The sequence below is a fragment of the Ascidiella aspersa genome, chromosome 8 (genome assembly GCF_963924565.1).
Source record: "Ascidiella aspersa chromosome 8, kaAscAspe10.2, whole genome shotgun sequence".
Classification (NCBI taxonomy): Eukaryota; Metazoa; Chordata; class Ascidiacea; order Phlebobranchia; family Ascidiidae; genus Ascidiella; species Ascidiella aspersa.
This window is the reverse complement of record NC_139454.1, coordinates 18,009,547-18,021,553: the sequence shown is the minus strand read 5'-3', so window position 1 is coordinate 18,021,553 and position 12,007 is coordinate 18,009,547. Positions and strand designations below refer to the sequence as shown.

The window sequence follows — 12,007 nt, the reverse complement described above, 5'->3', positions numbered from 1 at the left end:
AATAGCTTGCGCCCACTAAAAATAAATAAAAGGCCCAAATTCTGTTTGCAGCCGCAGCCACAGCCCTAAGTTTGCCAACCACTGATCTAAACCATGAGAATAAGTTCGACAAAATACTTACAAAAAAATGTTCAATGTCTGAACAACCCTACGTTGACCATAACTAAATAAGTTTTCATAGAGATATTTAATAGCTTTTAAGTATTTGGTAAGGGCATTTTAGGACTAAAATTTTTTTAATGTTCAAGGGAAATCATAGGGAGTATTTTGGGTAATTTGTAAGATTCAACTGTCTGTGTTTTGTAAGAATATAACATTTTTCATTGTGAATTGCTTTACAGTACTGGTTTAGAAGCTGTATGTTTTAAGTATTTCTGTTTGTACTGGTTGCCAGTTTTTCCTGTCAAAATGTCTAGTGTGCCGAGTATGACTTCATTCATTGCAAGTCATGTTTGCCATAGGGAAGAAAACGAACAAGTAATTGCTGCTGCTGAAGTCCAGAAGCCAATTGAAACTGGTATGCCAGGTGTTACCCCAGAGGTTCTTGTTTGATTTAAAAAAGTGTAAAACATATAACATTTAATTGTGACTTGTGACAATCGTTTTATCTTTTCTTGAATATTAGAGTATCTAAAAAATATTGCTATTTAGTGAATATGTTTATACTAAACATATAGGGTTGATATTTTTAAAGTTAACTTAGTAACGTGTAGGTTTAATAATTTCTGATAAAAAATGTTAGTTACTGCTTTGTAAAAAAACATTTTGAAGGGCAAAATTATGCAGCGGGGTGAGTGCTGATTGGTTGTTCCTTGCTTAATTGGCGAGTGCAATTTAAGGTCAAACCTGGATACCCCTAAAGTTTTTTGCGTTAGCTTTAAACTTATTTTATTTTTAGAATCAAAATCTTGGCTGGCAACGATGTTTAACAAATTCACAATTATTGGACATGATGGGTAGGTTGTTTACTTGTTCTTATAGTACATACATAGTACAGATTTATGCCAGTAATACTATCCCCATATAGAAACCTGATTTTAGCAATCTACTTACTCAATTGTAGTGGCAAATTAAACATTTTGAAGTTAAAAAGACGAAAATTAAAGACCAACAATAACAAATGGTACTATTTTTTATAAAGCGCAACTTTGTTGTATTGAAATATGTGGTTTATTCTTGCTTTGCTTGAATAGAAATTATATCCTAATATTTAAAAAAACAACACAAATAATACAAACAAACCTGTGCAATTCAACTGTTGTGATGTAATAACTGTATTGAATTCGCAATCTGGTTCCAAAAAAGCTAGTTTGTTTGACTGGCATATATTATATATTTTTAAACAGCGCCCCACAGCAAATTGGTTAATTTCGAATTTGCTGTTGTGATCAGTTGTATCTCTATTTGCGAACCAATAAAACAATCCTCTTGCCTTCTTTAAGGACGTACCTTGCTTCACTGCGTTTACGAGCCGTTGTTTTCAGGGTCTCACTCGGTTCTGTAGATTGGAAAGCCCCAGAACGGCAGCCGTCAGCCACAGAAAGCCGCGCCCAGTCGCCTCCCGATTCCGACCTTTTGTCAAGAGTACGCCACCTCTCCGACTCTAGTTCCGACGGCTCGGTGCTTGATCTTCCACCACTTGTTGAAAGCAGTAAAGAAAAAGGAATGAGCAATATTCCCGAGCGATAGAATTCCGCCAAAAAATAACATTTTGCTTGACAGCCGGCAAATACAAATGCAGTATTTTCAAATAACACAAAATCAGACAGATTCACTGAAAAGAACTGTATCTTGTGTGTTGTCAACGAACGCATTAAACTTTTGCTGTGCTATATTTGGTTTTTACTCAAATGTTGCGTAATATTTTCCCCGATATTGACGTGTCTGTTATTTGCCCTTGGTTTTTCTTGTTGTTATGTCGCCCGAAAGAGCTTGTAAATTGTCCCTTCTGTGCTGTACAGTGCTTTATTTCGTCCCCCATAGTGTATAATTAATTGTCAGTGTTATCTTTGGTTTGCGTTTGTCAGTTGTATATCCCGGAGTTAGACATAAAAAGTAATTCGGAGAAATAATATCGATGTAGAGTACCACTTTTGTTTTGTCTATGTTGTTTTTCTCTTTAATCTAATCTATTATTCGCATTCCTCTATCCTGTCTACTCCTTAGCATAATATTTTTAGGGGATTCTTATTTTAGTTACATAGGAACACGCTTTTGCTCTTGTTGGTGCTTGTATTCTTTTATAAATTTTCGAGCTGTGCTTACAAGGCATTTCTCGACTATAGAAATATTGTTTTGCTTTATTAGGCGAAATGCAACGATATTTGCAGTCGCAATATTTGTTTTACAAAACTAACCGCTGTACTAAATATTGGCTTACGTCAAACTACATTTAAAAACTTTTTTTTTTGTTAACTAAATTGTTGTAAATAGAATACACACTTATGACATATTTGTGTTCCACCAGGTTATTATTACTCGTTAGTCGTTATTTTTGTATTTGTAAGAAAGTTAGTGCAGATATATATTTAAAATCCCACCCATTTAATTACATGTGTGCGATTCTCCCTTCTGCAGATTTAAATAGTAAATTTACTGACGTGTGACAACCTCAATTTAAGGTTAACTTTGTTCAAAATATTAGTTAAGCCTCTGTTCTACGTTTTTCAAAAAGACAGTTCAGGTTTGGACAAAATAAGCCCAAAACGTTCACCTAAAAAAATTAGTTAGCTCCAATTATAAAGATAGCTAGAGACCATTACCTCATTTTTTTTCTGTCGTCATAACCCAGTCCAATAATATAATGACAATGACTTTGTTCAGTATACAATGTTACTTGATGAATATGTTAATAAAGATAGTTTACTGTAATTACTCATGGTGTGAGTTTTAATTACACTTAATTTTAAAAAGTGAAACTAAAACAACCTGGTGGAACGCCTTTATGTTTAACGATATCGCCGACACTATATCGCTGTGTTATTTGGTAACTGGCGTTAACCAATTTTGTTCATTGTTTTACGTCAGCGGGTAATGCGATATCACTTTATCTCAAATATTCCGAACCAATTGTTACCCATTCTACGCTATACCTACCAAACAATTACAGTTGGTAGGTTAGCACAATAGACTCGTTGTTACGCGATACGGAGCAATTAAACAAACGATATAAGGTTTGCCAAACGTTATTCAGAAGATAAGTGTTTGAGACATGTCTGGTGATCTTCAGACGTAAGGTAAACGTAAAAAAGTAGATTATAACAAAAATGAGCACAAACCCAGTTTAATCTTTGTGATCCGCTATCCCAAATGCAAATTGATGTATCTTTTCATAGTAGACGTAGTGCCCTACTGCAAGTTTTTGGTCAGCTGAAGAATATAAAGAGCTTATGTAAAGATACTTATTTAAAATCTGTTGTCAAAGATTCTAGATTGTCGTTTATTTAGAACAGTGCTTTCCTATATTTTTCGTATGTTAGAATCGATTAGACCAGGGTTGTGCAACCTTTTAGCTATTGACGGCCGCATAAACAATGCATTTTTCTCACGGCCGCCAGTAAAGATGCCAGATAATTTTGGATCAGGGCGATACCCGATATCAATTGGTTTTATCGGCGTTCGCCCGATACTAGGGTTGCAGCGGTGCCGATCTAATATCACATTGATTGGTTATTTTTAGCCAAGATTAGCTTTCCAATGCAGTGATTGCAACATTGAAAGGGTTATTAGGTAAAACAGTAAAGTCGACTAAACTTGCTAGAGCGATTTTGGACTAATATCCTCGAAAAGTGTTTTAATATTTGCTTCTATGGATATCTTTCGGATATGACCCCATAATTTACGTCATAAGTTAGGTTATCCTAAGCATCGTGCTGTAAAGTTGAAAAAATGCGTTTATTTGGTTTCAGTTGAAAAAAAACTTTTCGAAAACCGAGGCATTGGGCGCACAAAAATACTATTCATCTTGCTATAGTCATAGTGGCTATGAAGACACTTGTATTACAATAGTATATAAATCTTTCAGGTTACATTTGCGAATACCATTTCGTAAAGACCTTAACGTTTGTTGCATTGTAAAGCCCACCAAGACGAGTTGTTAATGTGTGTTAACCACCAGTGAAAATAGGTTGCGGAGCATTGGAGTGAACCCAATGGGTGCCCTGTATTGGTAGGATATTTGATATGAATTGTTTTTATTTCGCAGCATCATTTGTAGAACGTGGTGTACGACGCTTGTCGTACATCATATGCTGACAACAATTTCGATAACTTACGGAGCGCAGAGGAGGTAAACAAAGACATGTCGGACAACAACAATGCCAAACAAGACGGGAGCCCGAAACTCGATTGCGAAGAACCATCAACGGAATCCAGTTCAGAAATCGTCGGCGAAGTGATATCAACGGCTAACGAATCTTCACAGCCGGTCAGCGCTTCTTATGAGGCTTTCGACGGAGATTTTTTGGCTGAGGACTTCGTGCATCGAGCAGCGAAGCACCTTGAAAAGAATGACGAAGAAGTATGTAAACGGCATGTAGAGGCGGATCAAGGATTTTTGTTTCAGCAGGCCATGAATTTTTTAAGGGTGGCGTCACACAGCTAGGTCGTGTCATGACGTCTTAAAACAATTAAACCACGTGTTGGTTTCGAGCGAACTTGTGCGCAAAGCTGTAGCTAGATTTAATATAATCGTGAAGCAAGAAAAACAACTGCAATTATTTGTTAAATTGGCAAAAACTAAAATTGGCAAAAACTTTCAATTTAAAAGGGTACCTTACGAACTAGGCTCAAACAAGTTTTTGATATCGCCTACATGACAGCATTAACATTTATTTTAACTACCATTCTATAGAATTTATTAGTTCACACATAGTATGCTACTATGCATGCACTGTAAATTTAAATACAAACTTTTAGGTGGTAATATTTACAAAATAGGTTTGCATATAGTCATATATAGTTAGGCCGAACACAAAAAGCAAGACCTTTCGACACCTAATTGATTTGAAGTGTTCGACTGATGACGATAGCACGAGTGATGACGTAACAACCATCTGCGAAGAAGAATTCAACCTCACAGCAGATCTTCAGGTGGAATCAGTCGATGTACCGCCATTGCAATTGGAAAAAAGCAGATCTCTCAGCCCTAGTCACATGTTCTCGAAAAAAATTCACGGGACGCCTGCGCTCGGCGAAACAACCCTGACAAGAGGTAATCTTATTTTGAAATGGCACATTCCAACCTTGAACCTCATCCTTGTACCGTGATTTGCTTTTTAACATTTAGAGTTGGGCTTTCAATAAATTCAAACTTCTGATCGCAGTTTGCCCTCTTTGAGACGAAAGTTGCATTTTATTAGTGGTGGTTTTTAACTAAATAATCGAGTCGTACGACTTGTAGTTTATATCGTGAAAAAATCAGCAAAAAAGCACAACAATTAGGTGATAATATTGCTAAATATTAATATTCATAACATAAGTACCTATTATTCACTAAAATATCTTTGCTTGATTGTTAAAGCAAATATAAGAAATGTGTAAAAATCTCAGCCTATAAAATATCTTTGCTTGATTGTTAAAGCAAATATAAGAAATGTGTGAAAATGTTAGCCTATTAGCGGCACTACTTCCGGAGATATTAAGCTATAAAACTCCAAGCGCGCCAAGTTCCTGATGAAGTCCCCATACCCACTTCAAGCGTAATTTGTTTAAACAACTTCAACAACGATATGCGTAAAAGCTTTAGCAGAAACTACTTTCCGGCGTACGAAAATCGCCCGAGAACTTTATATCTAATATCTTGTTCACAGAAATGTCACGACGTCCCAAATCGGCCGCTCACCAGCGCGCACGTCACAAAAGCTCCGAGCAGCCGAAATTCGACCAAGTTCACGGTGATGGTCAAATGGAAGGAGCGTTTAAATCATCCGAGCTACGAGCTGTGAGTAATCGCTGGTTGTAGAGCAGTGTTTTTTTTACATATTATTGCAAATGTATTTTGTTATGTTTGCCGAAAAAAAGTTCAGTGAACAGAAATGGGCCTAAACTGCTAAATCTAAGCTGTCAAACTTACGCTTAGTATTTTGGTTGCCGGGGAAAAAGTTGCCAAGATTTTTGTCAACATGTTTAAAAGTTTTTCTGTAGAGTAAGCTTACGAGATAAGAATCTAAAATAGATCACTGGATTTACTGTCGAAATTGGTTTGGTGTGTAGGCTATATGTTTTCGTGAATAGAAAATAGTGCATTTACAAGTTGCAAACGGCGTGCAATGAGCTTTTTGACGACGGTTGGAATTACATTATTCTTAAATGGCTGAAATCTTGATACGACACTTCTTCATTACTGATACTTGGTGTTTTTTAAATCTATAAATAACGAAAGTGCTTTTACAATTTTTCAACTTGAGTACTGATACAAACTACTTATTGTACACAAGCTATCAAACGATTCAGAAAATTAACCGGCATGAATGCATGATTATACCAAGATAATGTATTTTACAGTAACTTAAAGCTTGCCGAAATTAAAATCTGCACTTTAAGCCTGTCATAGCTATGTTTTTGGTATGTTCAGGTTCTCACCGAATACAAGAAAAGCAGCCTAAAACGATATAACTCCACAGGAGACCTGCGAACTACTGGTAGAATGGTAAGTGCTCGTTGGTACCGCGTCTGATCGTTAGGATTATTCGTATATCCTACTCCAAATTCAGCTTAGCTAATACTTAGTGTAACGCGTCTCTTTGGAATTATATGTAATTCTTATTTGGAATTATATGTTATATACAGTGTTTTAAACAAGTCATTTTGAAATAACTTAAGTCCCAGTCAAGTCATTCGTAAAATAACTTAAGTCCAAGTCAAGTCTTTTTGAATAAATAACAAGTCAAGTCCCAGTCCAAGTCATCAGTTGCCCAAGTCAAGTCCCAGTCAAGTCATAATTCGAGGAAGTCAGCTTCAAGTCCAGCCCTTGTTAAAAAAATAAAACTTTAAATTATGAAAACCGGCAAACTCCTCCTATTATTAAGAGCAACTCAAGTAAAAAATAACATAAAAGCAGCATATTACAAGCAAATTCTTTTATGTGCAAATATTGGGATAAATAACGCAATTTTATAAATAATTGCTTAATTAAAACAATTTATTTTAACCCAAGTCATTTGTCCAAATGACTTAAGTCAAGTCAAGTCATTTGCCCAAAAGACTTAAGTCAAGTCAAGTCATTTTGCCCAAAAGACTTAAGTCAAGTCAAGTCATTTAAAAACAGTGACTTAAGTGCACTTAAGTCAAGTCATTGACTTAAGTCATTACAACACTGGTTATATATGCCTTCTTGTATATACCCTTAAACACTGTACCAAGTATTATACAATCGGACAACGAAGTTATGTCTTTCAATATGAACAACCGTTGCGATTTTCGGAAATTTACAAATAATACACTTCCTGCAAAGTCTTTGTATGCAGACTATATTTTCGGCATTTTATCAGTTTTGCCCAAGTTCCTACACCCATCGAGTACTATATGTAATGCTTTAAATATCTTTAATTCTTCACAGAGTCCTGCTACAAGAAAACGATTGCTTCCCGACTTAGCTGCATGCCGGGTATGAATATGCGATTCATATTTACACTTTTATATATAAAAATACCTAACTGGTTAAAAGATAAAAAAAAAACTTTTAAGTACTGTTTTCCCTATTTGTGTGTCCAAATAACCAAAATTGCTGTTTTCAAACGATGTTTTTAACAACAGCGGTTATCGCACGATGAGGATTTTGACTCAGCGTCCTCTTCAGAAGATCGTCCAAATGATCCAGACACTCCCGGAGACAGGAAAACTTTGGAAGCGCAATTTAAGCTACTCTACCGAGAGAACGTCAAGCTTGACAAAGCTTATGGCGAACTGCAGGTATTATTTACCGACGTTGCGCAGACTCAATCTGGTATTTTAGCTTGTTTTATAGCGTACCGTAAAAGCTTAAACACTTGTTTCATAGGATAAAAGTTTCTTACAATTAATGGCCACATCCTGGGAAAACGTGATTTGTGAGAAAGAATGAAAAAATAAAACAAATTCTAAAAAAATGAAAAGGCATCAGTAAGATATACAATTAAAATTGTCTATATAGCTATAGCGTTTTTGTGAAATGTTTTAAATGCTTTCTGGTTACTATTTGCTTTACATTTATTATAACATTGAATTCTAAATTTTTGGGATTATTTCTTTAGGTTTTTAATAATTTCAGTTTTAAGCCGACACCTTTGCTTGTAATGTAACTTGCCTGATCATAGGGTTGTTGCGCTACCAAAATTATTTCTAACTTTTGTTGGACAAAGTAAGATTAACGAGTTTGGCTAAATGTTGTTGTTTGCAACGGCCTTATGAATTTTAATGCATAAACTTTCAGGACAAAATACGCCAGGAAAGCCCAAGAATACTGTCCGCTCGATACGTTAGTCCACGTGAGGGGGAATGGCAAAACGAAAGAAAACAACTGAAAAAGGAGATTAAGGAACTGCAAGAAAAAGTAAACATAATAAACAAGTTTGTTGTTTACTGGGTAATATTTGGAATCTTTCTTGTGGCCCCCCGAATAGGTCCCTTGCCCCCCCCAGCCAGAGCGTTTGAGAAAGCCTGAATTAGAGGACGATAGATAATGCCATTTTGCTTTTTTGCTTCATTACTCTGATTGGCTTAGTGCAGTGTTTCTCAGGCTTTTGTGGCTAGCGGCACCCCTCAAAAACAATAAATGAATTGTAGCAACCCTACAAGATTTTTCCGTACGATAATTAATTAGACTGTCACAAATAACGGAACTGGAACAACACATATCAACTCTATACAACGTACGAAACAATAATTTAATTTATTTCACTCTAATCCTACACAAAAGTTGTAAGATTTATGCAAAAATCAGGTTTATAAAGATACCTAAATATCTCTCTTGGCACCCTTGAGCATTAGAATTGGACCGCAGGGTGCCGCGGCACCAATTGAGAACCACTGGCTTAGTGGGACCTTTCCACCACGCGGTGAACATTTAATGAAAAAGAAAATTACTCCTTTTTACGTATTTTAATTTGTCAAAATTTTTGTTGGATAATTCACAGGTCACACAGCTTAAAACCAGCCAGGCTTTGGAAAGTGGCGGCTCGTCACCATCGAGTGAAAGAACAGAAAAAAGCTGGGCGGAGAAAATTAAAACACTTAACAACGTTAAGGCAAGATACGTTTTGTCATTTTACAGTTGTCATTCACGTAAGACTGTTGAATATTAACTATATGGTGTATGAATTCATAAGTATGCTTTAACCTTAATTTTAGTTTCTAATTTAACGCTAGTTAATGGGAATGTAAGAAACGTGTTTTAGGTATTGTATTTCAACTCAATCTGAACAGTGATAAAAAGTTTTCTATGTATTTTTCATGAAGCTGTATAGAAAAAACGAATAAATATGAAGCTATATGCAAAATAAGAAACAATTCAAACAAGGAGCTAAAAATATTATATTAAAAAATCTTTTTTTTGCTAACATTTTTTTTTTTTTTTTTTTTTCCTACATATTTTCCTTCGACATGTGTCACATAATTTTAAAGATTCTCGGTAAAAAAGTTGGTGACGAAATATATACTCAGGATGCTGAAATCGCCCGGCTGACTGAGCAGCTTTTATACTGGAGACAGCAAACCGTTAAATCACCCTTCGCAGAAAACGAGCGACAAGAAGGAGATATAAAAAACGTAAGTTATTAGAAATATTATAGGTCTTCATAGCTTTATCCTAAATTCAAACCTTCAAACACTTTCGCACCTCATAGCATTTATAATTTAATTTAGGGGCTACATTATAGCTTCTTCGTAGTGGTAGCTTGAACAAAATAATTTTCAAGGTAGCCTAATAAAGGAGTAAACCTTCGAGATAAGGACCATTATCCAAACAGGTAAACAAGCGATGTGCCACAAAATAAGCCGTCTGGGCAATAATGTTGAAATAATTTTAACTTGAAGAAAGCTAACCAAAGGTAATTTTTGTTAAATCATTTGGTAGCGTATTATTAAATATGGACCTTAGTAACAATTGACTAAAATACAATGTACTTCCAACTTTATTTATTTTATATGCTGTTTTGAAATGGGTATAAGAGTCTTGTAGCAAAGTTGACTGTTTTTGTATGAATGCGTTTTTCAAACCCCTGCAAAGTCAGCTAATTAAATCAACTTACAATCTCACAGTAAGAGATCAGGTAAGCAAAAAAGGAAAATCTGAAATTACTTACATTAGCTTCAAACAACGTTTATTTCAATATTCTAATGTTGTTGTTTCTGCTAGGTACTGCGCCGGTCGAAGTGTAATTCTCTTGTTTTTTAATGAACACTGCAACTAAAACAGGGACTGTGGCCCACGGGCCTTCGGGGGTCCGTGAACTAGTTTTAGGGGGTCCAAGAAGGCTTTATTGAAATGTTAGTGTATATTTAAGAAGTAATCCATTTTCCAAATAAAAGTTACACTAAAAATAAAACGTTTTATCACCTAATGTATTTCGACTTAATTTCACTTACACATTTTTGGACCGAAGTCAGCAGATTTCTGAAGTTTATTTGCATTTTCACGTCAATTTATGACGTCATCTCTGAAATTTCTTACCTACCGTGGTCCACGCAAAGTCAAAAAATCAAGGGTCCGCGGTAAAAACGTTTAAGAACCCCTGACCTATATGAAGTGATATGGATTAGGACCATTAGTTAACCACTTAGAGATACACATATTATCACTTTTTTTGAATCTACTTAAACTTTAAAAAGGTATGTTCTTTTTTTGTAAATAAACACACGAGTAATAGAAACACGGTTTAACCAGTTATATTTTAGATATATGCAGTGTTTAATTTCGATAGAATTCGAAACTATCTACTACGGCTCTACGCGCATATAAAACTAACACAATCGACGTTTCAAGATTGACGCCAGAAGCGTTCCCATTGTGTTTTAAATTTACGCGCTTTGTTTCGGCAGAGTGAAAATGTGTAGCTGTCAGTGAATAAGCTGAAGTGTCTGTGCGCTGTTGCTTGACTGGTGCTTTTCAAGTGTCGATGTTACAGAGGCTATTACACAGAGATATATAACAATAGCGCCACAGATAGTTTTGCCAGCTAATCAGTCGTTTGTATTCCTACGATTGTTTGTTTGTCGAATTAGTTATTTTTGCTGTCACATTTGCCGATCTCTACCGGTTGAATGTACATTACAATGGAGTGAAAAGCATGATAGTTATAAAGTTTTATCATACTGTAATCAGTATAACAAAATTTTTATATTTTATTATATTAGAAAATACAATTTAAAGTTTGTTAAAGCAAATTTTGTTTTATAGAGATCTTTCAATTGCAACGTGCCCTCTCGATAGGCCTGGTGATACCGTTTGATATAATAACAGGGGCAAACAATTCAAGACTTTCGTAAAACGTTTTTAGACCGAATATATATCTTTAAGGTGGTTCTCTTTTGACTGACATATTTCGTATGTAGGAAACCTGTCGTGGGTCAGGCCGTTTTTAACAAGCAATGTGTGATTCTGTTTTCGCCGAATTTCGCATTCAGCGACCTTACCTAAACAAGGAATCGATCAACATGAAACGATTGAAACGTCCATACTCCGGCAGCTTTAAATAAACCCTATGTTTGAAACGTCTTGTCCTACGTCGCGTCACAAGACACACCAAACAGTAGGAAGAAATCACCGCCATGAAGTGACGCAATTATTTGCCGTAGGATAAGCGCAAGTATTACAAAAGGTGGAAAAGCATAACTCAGTACGGTATGGCAAAACGAATTAAACATAACAAATGGAAATGCGGTCATTGTGAGAAGACCTTCGCTAGTGACGAGTATAGAAATATTGAAGTATCTAGAGTAGATGAATGCAGCAGCCAGAATGTACAATGGAACATAAATTCAGCAGCAGAGCTGTCGTATAGCATAAAAGCTCACGAATTATTTGTCGTTA

General features: G+C 35.5%; 2 protein-coding genes across 2 annotated transcripts in view; both read left to right on the top strand.

The window, feature by feature from the left end:
- LOC146136636 (uncharacterized) lies at positions 1–2,452 on the top strand. The gene is made up of 3 exons (XM_083395306.1): positions 1–517; positions 899–956; positions 1,485–2,452. The coding sequence occupies exons 1-3, from the start codon at positions 409–411 to the stop codon at positions 1,687–1,689; spliced, it is 372 nt and encodes a 123-aa protein (XP_083251432.1). The 5' UTR covers positions 1–408; the 3' UTR covers positions 1,690–2,452.
- Positions 2,453–4,300: 1,848 nt separating this feature from the next.
- LOC146136635 (uncharacterized) overlaps positions 4,301–12,007 on the top strand; it is a 65,909-nt gene continuing 58,202 nt past the window's right edge. Inside the window, exons 1-9 of the mRNA XM_083396227.1 lie at positions 4,301–4,519; positions 5,011–5,212; positions 5,811–5,941; positions 6,575–6,649; positions 7,559–7,606; positions 7,756–7,911; positions 8,411–8,563; positions 9,114–9,224; positions 9,601–9,744. Of these exons, the coding sequence (XP_083252353.1) occupies positions 4,301–4,519; positions 5,011–5,212; positions 5,811–5,941; positions 6,575–6,649; positions 7,559–7,606; positions 7,756–7,911; positions 8,411–8,563; positions 9,114–9,224; positions 9,601–9,744 (1,239 nt within the window). The remainder of the gene's footprint in view (positions 4,520–5,010; positions 5,213–5,810; positions 5,942–6,574; positions 6,650–7,558; positions 7,607–7,755; positions 7,912–8,410; positions 8,564–9,113; positions 9,225–9,600; positions 9,745–12,007) is intronic.

Bases quoted from the DNA above. Each gene is read 5' to 3' on its own strand.
- LOC146136636 (XM_083395306.1), top strand. From the start codon at position 409: ATGTCTAGTGTGCCGAGTATGACTTCATTCATTGCAAGTCATGTTTGC. The intron at 518-898 runs GTATGCCAGGTG...TTTTATTTTTAG, and splicing joins CCAGAAGCCAATTGAAACTG to AATCAAAATCTTGGCTGGCA. The intron at 957-1,484 runs GTAGGTTGTTTA...CGTTGTTTTCAG, and splicing joins ACAATTATTGGACATGATGG to GGTCTCACTCGGTTCTGTAG.